Source organism: Hypanus sabinus, chromosome 26 (assembly GCF_030144855.1).
Source record: "Hypanus sabinus isolate sHypSab1 chromosome 26, sHypSab1.hap1, whole genome shotgun sequence".
NCBI lineage: Eukaryota > Metazoa > Chordata > Chondrichthyes > Myliobatiformes > Dasyatidae > Hypanus > Hypanus sabinus.
The window spans coordinates 7,489,553-7,508,007 of record NC_082731.1 but is presented as its reverse complement, the minus strand read 5'-3'; the positions used below and the strand labels follow the sequence as shown (position 1 = coordinate 7,508,007).

The window sequence follows — 18,455 nt, the reverse complement described above, 5'->3', positions numbered from 1 at the left end:
GCATAATGGACAGACAGCAACTTTTTCCTAGGGAGGAAATGGCAAATAGAAGAGGGCATGATTTTAAAATGATTAGAAGAAAGAATAAAGGAGATGTGGAAGATTTTACAGGTATTGTATTTAACAGAGTAGTGGCTGCATGGAACACACTGCCAGGGGTGGTAGAGGCAGATATACAAGGGATATTTAAGACACTCTTAGGCAGATGGACTAAAGAAAACCTATGTATATTGACCTTGGAGCAGATTAATATGCCGGCACACCACCGGGGAGGAGGGTGCTATTCCAAACATGGGACCTGGGAGTTGAGTGCGGAGGGCTGCTTGGGGCACACTGCTGTTCGTTTTTTGTACAACCAAGTGCAACTAACTGATGACTCCTGGTAGAGAGCACAACTCCCCCTGCTTCATGTCACAATCTCTACACTCTCTTCATCACCCTTTCAGCAGAATCATTTGGTGAGATGAGGCAACAAGCATTCTACTAGAAGCAGTGAAAATCTGTAACATGAGACATTCTGCAGATTCTGGAAATCCAGAGAAATGTTCAAAGTGCTGGAGGAATTCAGCAGGCCAGGCAGCATCTATGGAGAGATTCAAAGCAAAACCCTTCATCAACCCTTCACTGGATGCCGGGTCAGCAGCGGTCCAGTCCACATCCCTCCCACCAAAGGTTTCACCAAGCACGTGCTCCTTGCAATCTTTTTATTTAACATACTGTTGCCTGTTGGCAAATACAATCTTTAGGTAGTTGCAAGTCTTGAAACACCACAATGCACATTGTCATTAAATATAATTCAGAATTCTAACATTTGAATAAAATTTTATTTGACAGTGACATTATGATGGCAAACACATACAATTATAAAACTCTTGTGCCTAAACTGAGCACCAGGTCGTCAAGTCTTCCCCCACTCTTTGTCCAACTCTCCCTTCTATTTCAAATTCCTCGCTGGTTTGAAACATTTGATCTCCAAAGCCCAAGGTACTTTTATCTGTAAAACAAAATGGATTCCACGGCAAAGGAAGAACTCAATGCCGCCATGCCATTGTGGAGGAACCCACAGGTGAAGACATGGCTGTGACACTCAGATGAATCTTCACAGAAAATGAGATGTCTGGGGAGAAACCCGTCACTTTTTCCATCCCCCGCAACCTTGCAGGGCTTTCCAGAGGCTCCGTTTGATTGTCACACAAGCTTACTCTTGCACAGAAGCCCACAGGACATGGGAGATCAGCTGTGTCTGGAAGGAATATTGACAGCAGGCAGGAAAAACTAGAGGGATTTTATTTGTTAAGTGAGTTAGGAGGCAGCAAAAAGTAGGGAATATTGCATGTTTATTGAAGGTATTTTCACTCAGGGTCTTGACCTTTTGCCCTCAACAGACGTCCCTCCATACAAGATTAGGACTTTCCCCCATAGAAAAACCCAGGACAGTGTACTGTTCTCCAGTGAGATGACATCCCATATTACCACTTCTTCCAAGATTTAACAATTTTGAACACAAATCCTGCCTCTGCTCAGTTAGAGATGACAGTGAAGCTGGTGGGCACTGAGCCTCCCAGTCAATGACACTGAACCAACAGCAACAGTCTACATATGAAGGGGCAATCACAAAACAACTCTTGCGCTGATCACAATACTCTCCATTTCTTTCCTAGAGGAACATCACTGTCCATCACCGAGCAAACAGGCAACACAAGCATCTCAACAACTGTCAGAGTGACAGTCAAACTGCAGGAACCTTGACAGATGCACACTAAAATTTTCATTTAAATAGTGACTTTCTCAGCACTGGGAAGCTTCACAGTAATGAGGAGCTGTTGAATAATACAAGAATCAAGATCCTGAAGCAGCACGAAAGGATAGAGGTTGTTGGGGGTGAGGTGGGATGGATGGGACACCACGAAGAACGCTCAGTTCTTCAGGGGAACCCGTAAGTTCAGCTGGCTGGCGGTTTAACCCTGCAACTAGGGAGTAGGATTTTAAAGGAATTGTAGTTAACAATTGCTGGCCGTAACACAAGAGATTCTGGGAATCCAGAGCAACAGACACAAAATGCTGCAGGAACTCAGCAGGTCAGGCAGCATCTATGGAAAGGAATAAACAGTTGACGTTTCGGGCAGAGACCCTTCTTCAGGACTGGAAAGGAAGGGAAAGACACCAGAATAAAAAAGGTTAAGGGGAGAGGAAGGAGCACAGTGTCGAATTGATAGGTGAAGGCAGGCAGGTGGGAAAAGTAAAATGTTGAAGGACTCTGATAGGAGAGGAAAGTGGACCATAGGAGAAAGGGAAGGAGGGACACCAGGGGGAAGGGATAGGCAGGTGAGAAGAGTTAAGAGGCTGGAGAGGGGAATAGAGGAAGAGGGAAGAGGGGAGGAAAAGGAAAACAGAGAAAAGGGGTTACTGGAAGGAGAAATCAATGTAAATTGGGGGAATGCTTTGTCAAGCACCTCTGCTTTATTTACCCAAAGAGGCCAACAATTTCAATTCCTATCCCCAACTCTCATTCCAACATGTTGGCCTCTCTCAGGATGGAGGAGTAATACCTCAGTCAATCTAGCAATCCTCCAACCTGATGGCATGAACAATGATCTCTCCTTCTGGATTTTTTCCCTCCCCCAACCTTCTATTCCCCACTCTGCCTCTTACCTCTTCTCCTCCCCTGCCTATTACATCACCCTGCTGTCTGTCCTCCTTTCCTTTCTCCCAGTCCACTCTGCTCTCTTCTCAGTTTCCTTTTTCTCCAGCCCTTTATCTTTCCTACCTGGTTTCGCCGATCAACTTTGAGCTGGTCCTCCCCCCAACGCCCCAGCTTTTTATTCTGGCGTCTTCCCCATTCCTTTCCAGTCCTGATGAAGGGTCTCAGCTCCTCCAGCATTTTGTGAGGATTGCTAGCCTGTTTGTTCAGAGATATGTGTGGCCCCCAGAACTAGCTTAACCACAGATCACAAAAAGGAAAATTACTCAGGGTCACACTAAGGCAGAACATAGAGAAGCCCAGGTACACACCTGTAGCCTCCTCTGAACACATTCTTTACACTTTAATCACAGGATCCCTTCTACCAGTTGGTAGATGGGCAATAGAAATCTTCACAGTGTTGGAGAACCGGTTTGGGGTAATGAAGGGAGCAAAAACATTTCTTTCACAGCCTCTGATGTGTAGATACTGGAAAACATATCAGTCACTTTGAGCGCAGCAAGCTATGAAAAGCAGCACTGTAACCAATGTTTGTCCCGTTCCTTTGTACAGATGTGCAGATCAAGCCTTGCTCTAAGCAGGAAAATGGCGTGGCACTTCAATAAAACATGACACGGTACAAAAGATTTCAGCTGCTGGCAACAAAGGCCGTGTGCAGGAGCATTTCAGTTACTGTACGCTCTCACGCAGCTTAAAGGGAGTGGTTGTAAAAACCAAACAATTTGTTTTTAGTCTGAAAATGTAACAAAAAACAGATGTTGGAAAATCTGAAATAAAATGAAAAAATACTGGATACACTCAACATCCACACAGAAAAGAACAATTCATCAGATCATTCGAGCTAACACATTAACCCCGTTTCTTTCTCTGAAGATGCTGCCCAACCTGTTGAGTGTTTCCAGCATTTTTCTGGTTTTATTACAGCTTTTTTTGTGGCATTAGCCGATGGACAAATGTTGGCTCAGGACACTGGGGGCACCTCCCCTGTTCCTACTCAAATTATAGCCCAGGGAGTTGTCTACAGACAGAGTGCAGACTGGACCTTTGTTTAACGTCTCCTAAAACACAGCAACACCTACAGTGCCACACAGGGAATCGCACTCGGCCTGAAGTTTGCTGGCTGTCTCTTGGGAACGAATGGATAGATTTGAATCTCCAACTTCCTGATCTGGAGGCAGAGTGCTACAAAGTCATAAGTTTCACTATGAAGTTGGAAAGGAAAGGCTTACAAAATAAAACTGAGATCTGAACAGACTTTTCTCCCAATTATAACCTATTAATTCTATACCAACACCCAAATTATTCTCAATCTAAGGGAATTAATCATGATAAGAACTAGTGCACCTTCAAACAAAACAATCAGTGGGAGTGGCGAGAGTACCAGTTTGGAGCCAACGTTGGTACATTCTAAAGCCATGGAGCAGGTGCAACATTTTAAGCCACACGAAGCGGATTGTGTTGAAAAATGCAGCTCCTTTCACCACTGCCGAATGAAGAAGAATGGATATGATATGGAGTGCCCTGGCCTCTGCTCTAAATTTCTCCTTCCCTCACCCTCTGGTTAGCCACGCTCACCACACTCACCTACTCCTTCGTCGCTACAATGGAAATGGTTCACTCAGCTCCTCAAGCCAGGGAAGAGGAGAGGAGTTTGCTGCTGCTGGGATTGGGGTTAAGAGGCTCGCCCAATGGACTGTACAGACCAGATGTTATGGAGCTGTAGATGCCAGGAAAACTTTCTGATTTATAACTGTCTTCCTACTTCACATGGTTTTGCTGGTCATTGGTTTTGATTGAACCCATCAATTCAATCTCCTAATTCAGTCATGCATGAGAGACTCTAATGAGATTGTGGGCAGTGTGTAAAGTAAATTTCTTTCATTGGGGATGGAAATAAAGCGATGAGATGACACACCAAACCAGACTAAAGCAAATTAAGAAAGTGGACCCATCTCTACGGACAGCATGCATCAATGATAAGGGACCCACCACTGTAGACAAAGGATGCATCAGCGTGAATGATCAAAAAGCACTCTTAACCACCCCATCTGTCCTTTCAGTTCAGTAACTAAGGTATTCTCCCACTGCCCTGGTACCTTCCTGCAAAAGCACCCTGCCCCAGCTAACCACTCAGTTTAACTGGCCACCATTATGTTCTTTCTGTGGGAGCTTGCTCTACACAAATAGGTAAGTGTGTTTCCTGAAGCTCTGACTCCATGTTACAGTTTACTTTTCTGTCTAGAAAGCGTCTTGTAACTTCAAGGATGTGAAAGTTGCTATGGAAGTGCAAGGTTTATTTATTTATTTTTAAAAGTCTGCCACAATGGAAGCTACCACACCTCAATCTATAAGGATGAGTCAGTGATCAAAATTACTTCCAGAACCTTTTCTCGCAACAATGGTTCTGTCAGCCAAGGGAACATAATGCTGAGACCCACCTTTCATTACTTGCTCCAGATCAAAAGGTAGTGAGACACCTAGATTGGTTTTAATGTAATCTAATACTCCCAGTCTGTCTATCTCCAAGCACAAAAGCCGTACTTCTCATGAATTTAGAGAAAACAGGTTGCCAATTTTAGATTGAGAGCTTTAGCATTCATCGATTAATCCTTCAGAAGTGACAGAATTAACCTTGCTTGCAATACACCAGCCAAAAAAAAACCCATCAAGCAGATGAAACAAGTGAGCATGGAGCCAGAAGGCAGTTGAGACATCAACAGCCAATGCTTGAAAGTTTCTGACTGGGATTTGCAGACGGGAGTCTGAATGTCGTAGAGATAAATGACTGGAGACAACCTGAAGTAGCAAACCAGAACTAGCCTTCATATACCGATGCCAACTAGATATCCCTGCGTATAAAACTACCAAGCATCACAATCTTAATTATATATTATGTATATACACATACATACTTCTGGATTTTGCTGACGAAACGTTTGGGACGGTTGGGTTTGGGGGGGAGGCAAAGGTCAGAACTGTGAAAGAGTGAGAAACATAGTGAAGGGATTCAGTACCTCATGACTGTTCAAATGAAGCTGGCAATCGATTACCAACCAGCCACACCTCTCTCCTCCTCTGGCAGTGAAGCAGAGGTCAAGATCAACCACTGGGCTGGTCGAGCAGAAGGGAGGCAGACGAAAGGTGATCGGCAGAAGGGAGATGGATGAAAGGTGGTTGGCAAAAGTTAGGGTATTAAATTGTTTTATTCAGCAGAGTCTGACTGGTGCAGTGATTCAGGATTTGATCTGAAACCAAACGCTGAAGGGCAAGGATTCGTGTCTCAACACAAACTGTGCATGGGCCACATGTTTGAGAGCTGATTTACACTCCATAGCTTAGCACAGCATGGGGCAGGTCACATCATCAAGGGCTGTGGTGCTAGAAAGGTAGAAGACTTGGTTCAGAGATGGCAGCAGATCTAGTGAGGAAGATTAAATTAAACCCTGATGCCATCCCTCCCCACCTGTGGGAGGGATTACTGTCCAAACCAGATGCTCCGATGCTACATCATTCCCAGCTGCAGTAGCGAGTTTGCATATGCCATCGGTTTAACATTTGGGTGAGGCTGCAAGAGAAAACACGGGCGTTACCAGGTAAAAAAAACATCACTGCCACTCTTTACTGCACCATTCTCTACTCAACTCTGCCTTCCGCAGTGGTTGAAACCAACTCTGGTCATAGAATTGAGAAAAGGCCCATCTGCTCACGTGCCCACGCTTACCAAGATGTATGTGCTCAAGCTAATCCCATTACCTAACACTCGATCCATATCCCTCTAAATTCCTGTCATCCGCATACCTGACAACATACTTCTAATGTGCAGTACTTGCCTCAAGTACTCTCTAGGTAGTACAAAGACCAGAAACTCTGCAGATGCTGGAAATCTAAGCAGCACATACAAAATGGAGGAACTCAGCAGGCCAGGAAGCATCAACGGAAAAGAGCAAACTGTCAACATTTTGGGCCTAAACCCTTCATCAGGACTGAAGAATGGTCTCGGTCTGAAATGTCAACTGTTACTATTTTAGACCATAAGATATAGGAGCAGAAGTAGGCCATTCAGCCCATCGAATCTGCTCTGCCATGGGCTGATCCAATTCTTCCCCTGCCCTCTCCCCATACCCTTTGATGCCCTGGCTAATCAAGAACCTATCTCTGCCTTAAATACACCCAATGACTTGGCCTCCACAGCCACTAGTGGCAACAGATTCCACAGATTTACCACCCTCTGACTAAATTAATTTCTCCGCATCTTAGTTCTAAAAGGACGTCCAATCCTGAAGTTGTGCCTGCTTGTCCTAGAATCCCCTACCATGGGAAATAACTGCCATATCAATTCTGTTCAGACCTTTTAACATTCGGAATGTTTCTATGAGATCCCCCCTCATTCTCCCGAACTCCAGGGAAGAGCTGCCAGACGATCCTCACACGGTAACCCTTTCATTCCTGGAATCATTCTCCTGAATCTTCTCTGAACCCTCTCCAATGTCAGTATAACCTTTCTAAAATAAGGAGCCCAAAACTGCACACAATATTCCAAGTGTGGTCTCATGAGTGCCTTATAGAGCCTCAAGATCACATCCCTGCTCTTACATTCTATACCTCTAGAAATGAAAGCCAACATTGCATTTGCCTTCTTCGCCACTGACTCAACCTGGAGGTTAACCTTTAGGGTATCTTGCCTAAGGAATTATTCAAATATAACACCTTCAGTCCAGTATCTGTTGCTTTCTGTTTTAACCGCACCACAACTCGATTGCTCTGTGACTATGCCTCATCTCCTGCTTGTCCTTTCTATCATCTCTGTTGCATGCTATCTTTGATTTATTTCTGTTTTTCTCCTTCCTCAGCCCTATCACCTTGGTTCACAACCCCCTGCCAAATTAGTTTATACCCTCCCGAACAGCCTGCTAAGATATTGGACCTCTTTGGGTTCAGGTGTAACTTGTCCTCTTTGCACAGGTCGTACCTCCCCCAGAAGAGGCCCCAGTGATCCCGGAATCTAAAACCCTGCACTAGTTTCTCAGCCACGCATCAATATGCCGGATCACGCTATTCTTGTGTTCGTTGGCACAGGCAGCAATCCTGAGATCACTACTTTGGCTGCCTGCTTTTCAGCTTCCTACCCAACTCCCCTCTCAAGACCTCCTCCTTTTTTCCACCTATGTCATTGGTACCAACATGTACCAAGACTTCTGGCCGTTCACCCATAGATTTTCCATAGGTGCTGCCCGATCTGCTGTGTTCCTCCAGCACTTTTTTGTGTGTTATTTCCTCTGGTAGCTGGTTCCATCACCCGCTGTGTAAAAATAAGTTTTCATTAAATGTTTCACCTTTAACCTCAAATTTAGTTTTTGACTGCCCGACCTTGGAAACAAGACAATTTATCTTTGCCCACGATTCTTCTCCTGTGCTGCAAGTAGTAAAGATCCAGGTTGTCTAACCACCCCCATAACCCAGAGCCTCAAGTTTTCGTAGCATCTTTGTACTTTTTCCAGTGTAATCAGTTTGTACAAGTGGGTGAACAAAACCGAACACCAACACCAATTTCCTGCATAGTTTCCCAACTTCCACAGTAAATGAAGCGTGCCAAATGCCTTCCATCCCGTGGTACATCAAAACTCAAGCTTGGTGTCACTGAGTCTCAATGCCCTTACAGCTCCTCGTCTCCATAGGTTCTTCCACTTTTCCTCCCGCCTTGAACCATTCCTTTCCTTATCTCCATGTTCACACCCCTTCCCCTCCACCAACACCACACTGCTCATTTTGGATGACTTAACTCACCACAGTTTTAAATTGATGAAAGAATGGTTTCAGATCCGAGCCCCTGAGGTGAATATATGCCCCTTGGTTTCCCATTTGATCACTGTAACAGAAAGAGCATTTGTTAAACCAGTGGTCCCCAACTACCGGGCCACAATGCTGCGAGGAAACGATATTTGGGGGGGGGGGGGGGGAAGAGGAGTAAAGTTGGCAGGTGAGAGGTGAGACTGGGTGAGGGGCAGGGGCAGTGGAAGAGATAAAGGGCTGAAGAAGGAAGAATCTGATAGGCAAGCGATATTTGGCGGTATGAGACAATACGAGTCAGCTGCAGCTTTTGTCATTCCCTGTCACTGCTGAACTTGAACGCACGCGAGGTCCGCAAGAATACTGTCAATATTAAACTGGTCCGTGGTGCAAAAAAGGTTGGTGACCTGTGTTAACTGATATATCAAACACAGGTTCAGACAGCAAGCATGCTGTGGCACCCACTGTGCACCGATGGCATAACGATGTGCAATGAAACTGTTTTCATCGCCTCTCCAGGTCTGGGGAAGGGAGATGCGCAAGGGCCGCTGTGCTCACTCTATCTTGAGCTGAAGGCAAGGTCGATGGACTAGGATTCTGCAGATGCTACGAATTTTGAATAACACACACAAAATGCTGAATTAATTCAGCAACTCAGGCAGCATTTATGGAGGGGAATAAACAGGCTACATCTCTCCCACTTTCAGTACAACTCATATTCCACCTGGGTTCAAAAGTTCGAAGTAAATTTATTATCAAAGTACATATATGTCACCATACACTATCCCGGGATTCATTTTCTTGTGGGCACTCACATTAAATACAAAGAAACAATACAATCAATGGAAGATCGCACACAAGATGCACAAACAATCCATGTGTAAAGACAAAAACAAAACAAACAAAAATCAAGATCAAGAGAAAGTGAATTCATAGGTTGAGGGAACAGTCAGTGTTGAGGGGTAATAACTGTTCCTCAACCTGGTGGTGAGAGTCCTGAGGCTCCTCTACCTGATGGCATCACTTGAGTGATGGGGGACCTTGATGATGGATTCTGCTGCCCTGCAACAGCACTGTTTTGATGTGCTCTGTGTGGGGCTTTACTTGTGATGGACTGGGCCACATCCACCACTTTTTGAGGGATTTTCCATTCAAAAGCATTGGTGTTTCCATATCAGGTCGTGATGAAACCAGTCAATATACTCTCCACCACGCACTTACACATGTTAAAGCTTTAAAAGACGTGCCGAATCTACGCAAATTTCTAAAGAGAATAAAAGCATTCCCCTGCTTTCTGTGTAATGGGTAGCCTCCAACCTGGCCTGAACATCACTTTCTCTAACTTCTGGTAATTTCTACCTCCTTCCATTTTCCATTTCCCCCATTCTAGTTTCCATCTCATCCCTTTTCTCCTCACTTACCCATTATCCATCCATTCCCTTCTCCACAACTGCCCATCACCTCCCTTTGGTGGCTCTCCTCCTTCCCTTTATTCCCCAACACACACATCGCTTGCCTATCAGATTCTTCCTTCTTCAGCCCTTTATCTCTTCCACTGCCCCTGCCCCTCACCCAGTCTCACCTCTCACCTGCCAGCTTTACTCCTCTCCCCCCCCCCACCCCCATACCAGCTGCTGCTCCCTTCCTTTCCAGTCTTGATGAGGAGTCTACTTCCCAAAACGGCCACTGCTTATTCCCCTCCACAGATGCTGCCCTCAGCATTTTGTGTTGCTCAAGATCTCCAGCATCTGCAGAACCTCTGGTGTTCTCAATGAGACTACCTGATGGCTACAAAGTAGGGCTGTTAAACACACCTGATTCACATGCATAAAAAGGGAGAGTCAATTCATTTCAAAGAAACAAACAATGCAGCAATGAAACACTGACTCATAGGGTGCTCAAGGGTAAGATGATTTGCCAATGAGTGTGACCAAGGCAAGACAATTCTCCCTGTAAAAGATAAAGCTTATAGCAACAGATAGGCAGGCCGGAAGCCAAATGGACCATCAGTTTAAGCCATTCTTTGAAGAAACACCGAAGTCTTTGAATGCAAAAGCCGTCGTTGATCACATCCACACGGAGCACTGGCACGAGAAAGCAGTATCTGTCATCAAGGACCTTCACCAACCAAGCCATGCTCTCTTCTCACTGATGCTATCAGGGAGGTGGTACAGGAGCCTCAGGACCTACACCACCAGATTTAGGAACAGTTATTACCCCTCAATCATCAGGGTCTTGAACCAGTGGGGATAGCTGAATTCACCCCATTACAGAAATGTTCCCACAATCTAGGACTAATTTTCAAGGATCCTTCATCTCATGTTTGATATTTGTTGTTTGTTATTATGTATTATTCGTTTCCTTGTAGTTGCAGTTTGGCATCTTTTGCAACTGTTGGGCATGGTGTTTCATTGATTGTACTGTGTTTCTTGGATTTACTGAGCATGCCCACAAGAAAACAAATCTCAGGGTTGAATATGGCGATAGATATACACGTACTTTGGATATTTCAAGTTTAAGTTTGTTATCAATCAGATACTTCACTCTGCATGTTCTCCAAAGCACATCTTGTTGTTTATTTATTTATAGCATGGCTAACAGACCCTTTTCTCCACCATCCCAGTCCAGTGAGATCCTGCCACCCAATTACATGCATTGACTAACTAACTTAATAATTACTTGCATCTTTGGGAGAAAACCAGAGCACCTGAAGGAAACCCATGTGGTCACAGGGAGAACATACAAACTCCTTCCAAACAGGGGTGGAACTGAACTTGGGTCACTGGTGCTGTAATAACATGACACTAACCATTGAGCTCTCATTCATTCTCCGATTAAGGGTTGATTTACACTTCTGCGTAGGCTCTACGCTGTAGCCAACTCAAGTGGCCTACGCCGTTGTGAGCATTTATACTTGTGCGTTGGTGTGTCTGCGTCGCTCTGCAATTCACTGCCAAAACGCTAGTTGGCGGTGGGGTTTCTATGCCACTGTATTGATTTTCTTCGTGCGCTTCAATCAATAGCGACTTTAAACTGAGCGCAACATGTTGGAGTTGGAGCTAATAAATATTGAACCAGAGTTACCTTTATTGAAATTACTGCAACGCAGAAAAGAGGAGATGGTGTGTATGACCATTGAATGGATTGAGGCAGAAGGAGGGTGAATTTTCTGTGCTTGACTGGCCACTGAGAGGCATGGATGAGGAAATGCATTTTAAATATTGGCGGAGAAGCAGCAGCAACCGGAAATGTGATGCTACCAAGCGGACCAATCACAGTTGTTGCGGTCTGTGTCCGTGACATGCTGTTACATTTTTGGGGAGGTGCACGTCTGACTTCAGTGTAGGGTACGCAGCTACACCATACCTACTGCGTAGATTTAACACCGAAGTATAAATTGGCCTTAAGTCCCCTAGTTCCTTTTGAAACCTACGACTGAATATGCTTGTATAACTTGATTACAGTTTACCCAGTAAAACTAATTTTTTATCTGCAATCTGGCTCTTTTGTCTCTCTACCTTCCTCCTTATCTATGCCTTCAGGTTATTGATCCACAAGTAAGAACAGTCCCATCTTCTTTACAGTTCCAAAAAAAAACCACTGGAATCATTCCATGCGAGGAAACCTTCCTTTTCGGGAAATTTGTACGTCAGAATAGATTATACTGGAACACACACAAAATGCTGGTGGAAGGCAGGAACGTTGGATGGGATAATTGGATTAGTTCTGCATTTCACAAGGCTAGAACTGGTAAAAGGATATCACACTGAATGAAAGCGGAGAATGCAGGAACTGTTCCACAGACCAGGCCATATTCATTAACATTTCATGCTGACTTTGGTCAGCATTTGCAGAGATATACCAGGATGCTGACTGAATTAGACAGCATGTTTTATGAAGGTAGTTGAGTGACATGGACTTTTCTTTTCAGAGTGAAGGTGATTTGATAGAGGCACATCATCTAGAGAGAGGGTGGAAATGGCTTATGCAAGAGTCACAGTTTTGAGGGGAGGGAGGATGTCAGAGTGAGTGTGTGGGTTGAACTGCCAGGAGTAGTGGTAAAGGCAGATAATGGATGAAAGGAATGGAGCATTACGTGGGAGGGAAGGATCCGATTGACCTTACATCAAGTTACAGGTCAGCACAACATTGTGGGCCGAAGGGCTTGGACTTGATCTTTTTGTTAAAAAAAAAGGTACTGAATGGACATTTCCCACAAACTCCCTGGAGGTGATCAATGGAAGAGATAGGAACACTCACCAGTAGTTTGGCGCAGAGAACACAGTGATACATTTGCCATTATGCGTAACCTCGTAACCCTCTGGCTTCACCTCGTGGCTCCTGATTATGTAGTCCAACTTGTTCTCCTCCAGGAATCGCTTGGTGACATCTGGCCCAAACTGGCAGCTGACACCACGCTTGCTGACCGATCGCCCATTCTGGTAAAAGGCAAGAGCATACACGTACTCATTCCGGACATTGGACACCATCCACCACGATACATAGGAGACAGTTACTCTCTGTCTGAACATGGAACAACTTTTTCATACAACAGATGGAGACACACTGATATGACAGGCGGCACTTCCTGGGAGCTGCGGCAGCACAGTAGTGTAATGGTTGACAGCACTTTACAGCGTCAATCAGGGTTAATTGCCTGTGACCATAAGGAGTTTGTACATTCTTCCCATGACCATGTGGGTTTCACTTTCAGGCTGCCTTGAATGCAGACATTATTTCACTTAACACTTTGACATAATTGTGACAAATAAGCCTAATCTCCATCTGAGCTCATAATTGAACTCTGATGAGCGGGTAAAATTGGAGACAGTAAGTCTAGACGTGTGACAATGAGGTGTGTCAACCAGTAATATTCAGTGGTAATGGTCTGGAGGCTTGCATGCCTTATGACCCAGAGAGCTACGTTGGCTGGAGCCAGGGCTTTATGCTTTACCTCTTGGTAGGGTCACTCATGGCAAACAGGCTGAAGGGTAGAGGACAGGCTAAGAGTGGTCCTCTGGCTTCAAGGGTTCAGCTCAGGATCAACAACCCTGACTGGTCAAACAAAACTGTTATAGAAACAGCAATGAAGAATCCTTCTACATCTGAGTGTGACAGTATTCCTGAGTTGCAGGACTGACAGTAGTGAAAACCAAGAGGAAGCAAGTAGCACAATGAAGGAAGCCCTGAAGGAGGATCCTCATTGTGGTCCTTAGCGCCGGCAACATAATGGGCAGTAAGTAGTAATGTTAAAAGTATGTTGGAGGAGTTTCTCAGATATCCAACTGGAAGGCTGTACTCCTTAATACAAAACTCAAGCAAAACTGGATCTCTAGTTTGTATACAAACAAAGGTACTGCAGTGGATCATGGAATTTCATGGAAGGAACGGGTTGGGGAGGGAAAAGCTCTTAACATACCTAATTCTAAAAAAGGTCACTCAAGGAGCCTGGATCAGGACTGGGTCCCCATTGATTTAACTGCAGGCCTGTGCCCAAGCAACAGGTCACTATTTTAAAATTAAATTTCATTACCTGCACACATTTCAGAAGTATCTGCTTTTGAAAACACATTTACTTTAGTGATGTGGGTGGGGCTTGCAGACTGAGCTGCATTTGCTGGTCCCTTTCCTTGAGAAAGTAGTGGTGAGTCTCCTTCAAACACCGCTTTGATTTTGGAACTAACCACGGAGTGTGACAGCATCATGCAAACCACTAAACAGTAAAACACATCATGATATTCTACAGACAATCATGAATTATTAACCTTCCTGGTTACATAGCTTTGACAGGAGACGATTAACGATGTTACCGAGATTTGAGTGCAACATGTCCCTTACCTGAGGCTGTGGATCTGACCAGAGCAAGTCACACATTGGACCTGTTACAAAACAAATTAAACCACAAGAACTGGTTTAGAAAAGTGAGGAAACAAATCAGTGTTGAGAAAGGGAAGGTGTGGCTGGACAGGTAGAGAAAACTGAACTAAATATGGCACGGAGAAACAATAAGACTGATCAGTTGATGCTTGCACGTTTAAAGAATAAAATTCAAAAGTCAAAGTTAAAAATAAATTATCAAAGTACATACATTTCACCATACACAACCCCGAAATTAGTTTTGCCTGTGAGCATACCCAATAAATCCAATAACCATAATAGAATCAATGAAAGACCGCACCAACAGGGTGTATAACCAGTATGCAAAAGACAAATGGTGCAAACACTAAAAGGAAAATAATAAATAAGCAATAAATATCAAGAATGCAAGATGAAGAGTCATTAACAGTGAGTCCATAGGCTGTACGAACATGTCAATCATGGGGTTAGTGAAGTTGGGTGAAGCATTCCCTTTGGTTCAAGAGTCTAATGGTCGAGAGGTAATAACTATTTCTGAACCTGGTGGTTCACAAAAAGAAATAAGAAAACCTCTTGCGGTGAAATCTAGACATCTCTGTGGTTAGTGGTTGATAGAAAGCCAGATTCACGGAGTGATTGGAATGGATTACATACTAGTAATTAATTTGCAGGAGTGCAGATATTCAAATTCTGCCTATTTGGCATAGGGTTTAAAGTTTCTTCAGAATAGTAAAGCTGAAGTTTTAACATTCTTGTTCCCTATCAAGTTGTACATCTGTGCTTGCTGATCTTTATCAAACTTGCAGTAACAGTAACATTTTACCTTTATTTCCAACCCTTTCCATAGCTTCGACTCCCCAGCTCTCTCTCATCTCCCTCAGGAAGTGCACTTATCTTGATCAGATCTAAACTCATTTGATGCTTCTCAATGGCAGTGCCTTCCACTGCCGAGGTTCTTGAAGGGCATTCTCAGCTGATGAAACCTCACTGCATTTCTAGAGTACGTACACAACGCTGGAAGAACTAAGCAGGTCAGGCAGCATCTGTGAGAAAAGAGTAGCCAACGTTTTGGGCCGAGACCCTTCATCAGGATTGGGGGTGGGGTAGAGAGGGTCGAAGCCCAGTAATAGAGATAGGGGAGGGGGTAGGGCCTAGAGACGTAGGTGCTCGACGAAGCGGTCCCCCAATCTGCGTCAGGGCCCCCCTTACCACCACTCTGGGCCCCAGACAGTCCTTCCAGGTGAGGCAACACTTCACCTGCGAGTCTGCTGGAGTTGTCTATTATATCCGCTGCTCCCGGTGCGGTCTCCTCTACATCAGCGAGACCCGACGCAGATTGGGGGACCGCTTCATCAAGCACCTACGCCTCTAGGCCCTACCCCCTCCCCTATCTCTATTACTGGGTTTCGGCCCTCTCTACCCCACCCATTCCTGAAGAAAGGTCTCGGCCCAAAACGTTGGCTACTCTTTTCTCACGGATGCTGTCTGACCTGCTTAGTTCTTCCAGTGTTGTGTACGTATTCTTTGATCCACAGCATCTGCAGTTGTATTTTTGTGTCTCACTGCACTTCGGTCCTTTAAAATTCACAATAAGGGTAACCGCTCGGTTATTTCTCCTTGTATCTAGTTACATGGTGGTCTCAGAAAATATTTTCTAACATTTAACTTTAGAAATGGAGGTCACCTTGGGACACCGCTTTCTTTAATTTCATGCCATAAGCAGTTATATTTATTTCATTGATTCACTTCACGATGAATTGGGGCCTCCTATTACATTCACCTCACATTTGCCATGTCGTTTTACAGCTGTAAGATAGGGGTTCAATTTCTGCCATTGTCAGTAAGCAGTTTGCACGTTCTCCCTGTGACTGTGTGGGTCTTTTCTGGGTACTCCAGTTTCAACCCATACACCAAACACGTCTGTGCTAGGGCTAGCAAGTTGTGGGCACGTGGGCTGCTCAGAACAATCCTCATTGATATGATTTGATGCAAGCAATGTATTTTAGTGTACCCTTTGATATATGTGTGACAAATTAAGCTAATCTTTTAATCAATGCCCTGTACTTTTGACCAAGGCATATTTTATAGACACCTTTAGGTATCATAGTCACAGTGAGAGCACCAGTTAGAATGTCATACCTGAATCTGGAGGTTGCCGATTTCGATCAATCTTCTTGATATCTTCGAGGGTGATACCATCTTCACTGAAGAGCCCTCCATGCATTATCTATATGGAAGATGATGTTGAATCCATCAGGAACTTGCTATCGTTCAGATAACACCATTATTTAAACTAGGCTTTGATCCTTCCTGACACAGCATCACAATAGGAAAACACTGCAAACTAAGTACTCAACAACAAATAAAAAGATGAACACAACAGCTTCTGCAGATGTTGAAAATCCAGAGCAACACACAGAAAATGCTGGAGCAACTCAGCAGGTTAGTCAACAGTCAACATTTAGGGCCAAGACCCTTCTTCAGAGCCACTGAACTTAATATTACTGCAAGGTTGTAAAAGGTGGTCTTACTTCCAATACCCTCTTTTCATTAACCGGAGCTCATTTAGGATACACAACAGAGACACAGATCGTTCGGCCCATTCAAGCTGTTCTGGCATTTACACTCTATTCCAAGGTCCTGTCTTTCCTCATCAATGCAGCCTTCTTTTCCTTTCTCCCTCATACAGTTCCCTTAAATGCAGCTGCAACCATTCCTTGTGGTAGATTCTCTAGTAAAAGCCACTTCTACTGAAGTTTTGTTAGATTTCTTGGTGACAGCTTCTGTCACTGCTCTTCTCTGCAAAAGGAAACATTCTTTCTGCATCTATTCTTCTAAAACTTTTCATAAATTGAAAAACTCCTATAAGATCACTCATTTTTCCCCTCGAGAAACGAGAGACCTAGTCTGTTTACCACATTTCTTCGTACCGTTCTTGTGAGGTTTCACTGTACTCTCTCCACTGACTGTTTTCTTTAGAGGCCCTCTCCCAAGGTTTCACCCGAGAACTGTCCCCACACTGAAGGGGCAACATGATCATTGTGCTACAGAGCTGGCTGTAAGATCCAGGTTCAGTTCCTCCCACTGTCTGTAAGAAGTTTGTACGTTCTGCCCCGACTGAGTTTCCGCTGTTTACTCTGCTTTCTTCCCACAAGTTAGAGTTAGTAAGCTGTGGACATGCAATGGTAGCCTGAGACACTTGCGAGCTGTCTCCAGCACAATTCTCACTGAATTGTATTGATGCAAATGACCACCATATGTTTTGATGTGCTAATGATAAATAAAGCTACTGCTTGAAGTATGCAAGTTGGAAATATGGCTAAGAGAGTTCCCATGTGGCAGATGTCTGTAGCCACACAGCAGCTGACAAATCCTGTCTCCCAAACACTTGTTGGTCTATACAGGTTGTAGTTAAGTCAAAAGGTGGGCAGGACCTATATGTCATATGGTTTTCCATGTGTGGTCTAACAAATATGTCATATACAGGTTAGTATAAATCCTTACTTCCCAGTGTTAACCTTCTAAAAATAAATTACAATGCTTGGCTTGCCTTTTGTTTTACAATAATAATGACCTCACTATGGCACACCTTTTAATGATACTATACTCTATTCCTCTCATGCATTCAGAAATTAATCACTCACTTACTAAATGGCCTCCCTATTCTATTAACCAATTGAATGTTTTCATTAATTTCTTGCTCCACAGGTTTAATGTTCAGCTTCAAGCAGACTATCATAACCATAAAAAATTTCTGAAGCAAGCATTTATCTAAAAAAAAGCTGTCTAGTGTGTTATTAATTCCTGTATTATATGTAATTGGTAATTGATTGTGCAAATAAAGAATTTGAGCATCCACAAGGTTCCACATTGGTCAATTTGGATATCCAATTGATCAATTTCTGCAGAAAAATTACATTTTTGTTCAAACTTTAGGGCAGTTTTGTGACAGGGACCAGGCTCATCTCCTTAAGGTGTGATTGAGAAATGAGTGCAAGTTCTCAGGATTTAGTTCATTGTTGGTAACGGTTACATGGAGGTTCCGCCAAGATGGCTAACCCTTGACTTAGTTACAAAGGAGTTGAGCCCCAGTGGGCGATCAGTCCTAGAA

The 18,455-nt window shown here is 44.0% G+C and overlaps 1 protein-coding gene across 1 annotated transcript in view; it reads right to left on the bottom strand.

Moving 5' to 3' along the window:
* Positions 1–690: 690 nt before the first annotated feature.
* ppp5c (protein phosphatase 5, catalytic subunit) overlaps positions 691–18,455 on the bottom strand; it is an 87,367-nt gene continuing 69,602 nt past the window's right edge. The window contains exons 9-13 of the mRNA XM_059951433.1: positions 16,484–16,571; positions 14,327–14,367; positions 12,749–12,927; positions 8,486–8,567; positions 691–6,266 (exon numbers count right to left, since the gene is read on the bottom strand). Of these exons, the coding sequence (XP_059807416.1) occupies positions 6,204–6,266; positions 8,486–8,567; positions 12,749–12,927; positions 14,327–14,367; positions 16,484–16,571 (453 nt within the window). The 3' untranslated portion in view covers positions 691–6,203. The remainder of the gene's footprint in view (positions 6,267–8,485; positions 8,568–12,748; positions 12,928–14,326; positions 14,368–16,483; positions 16,572–18,455) is intronic.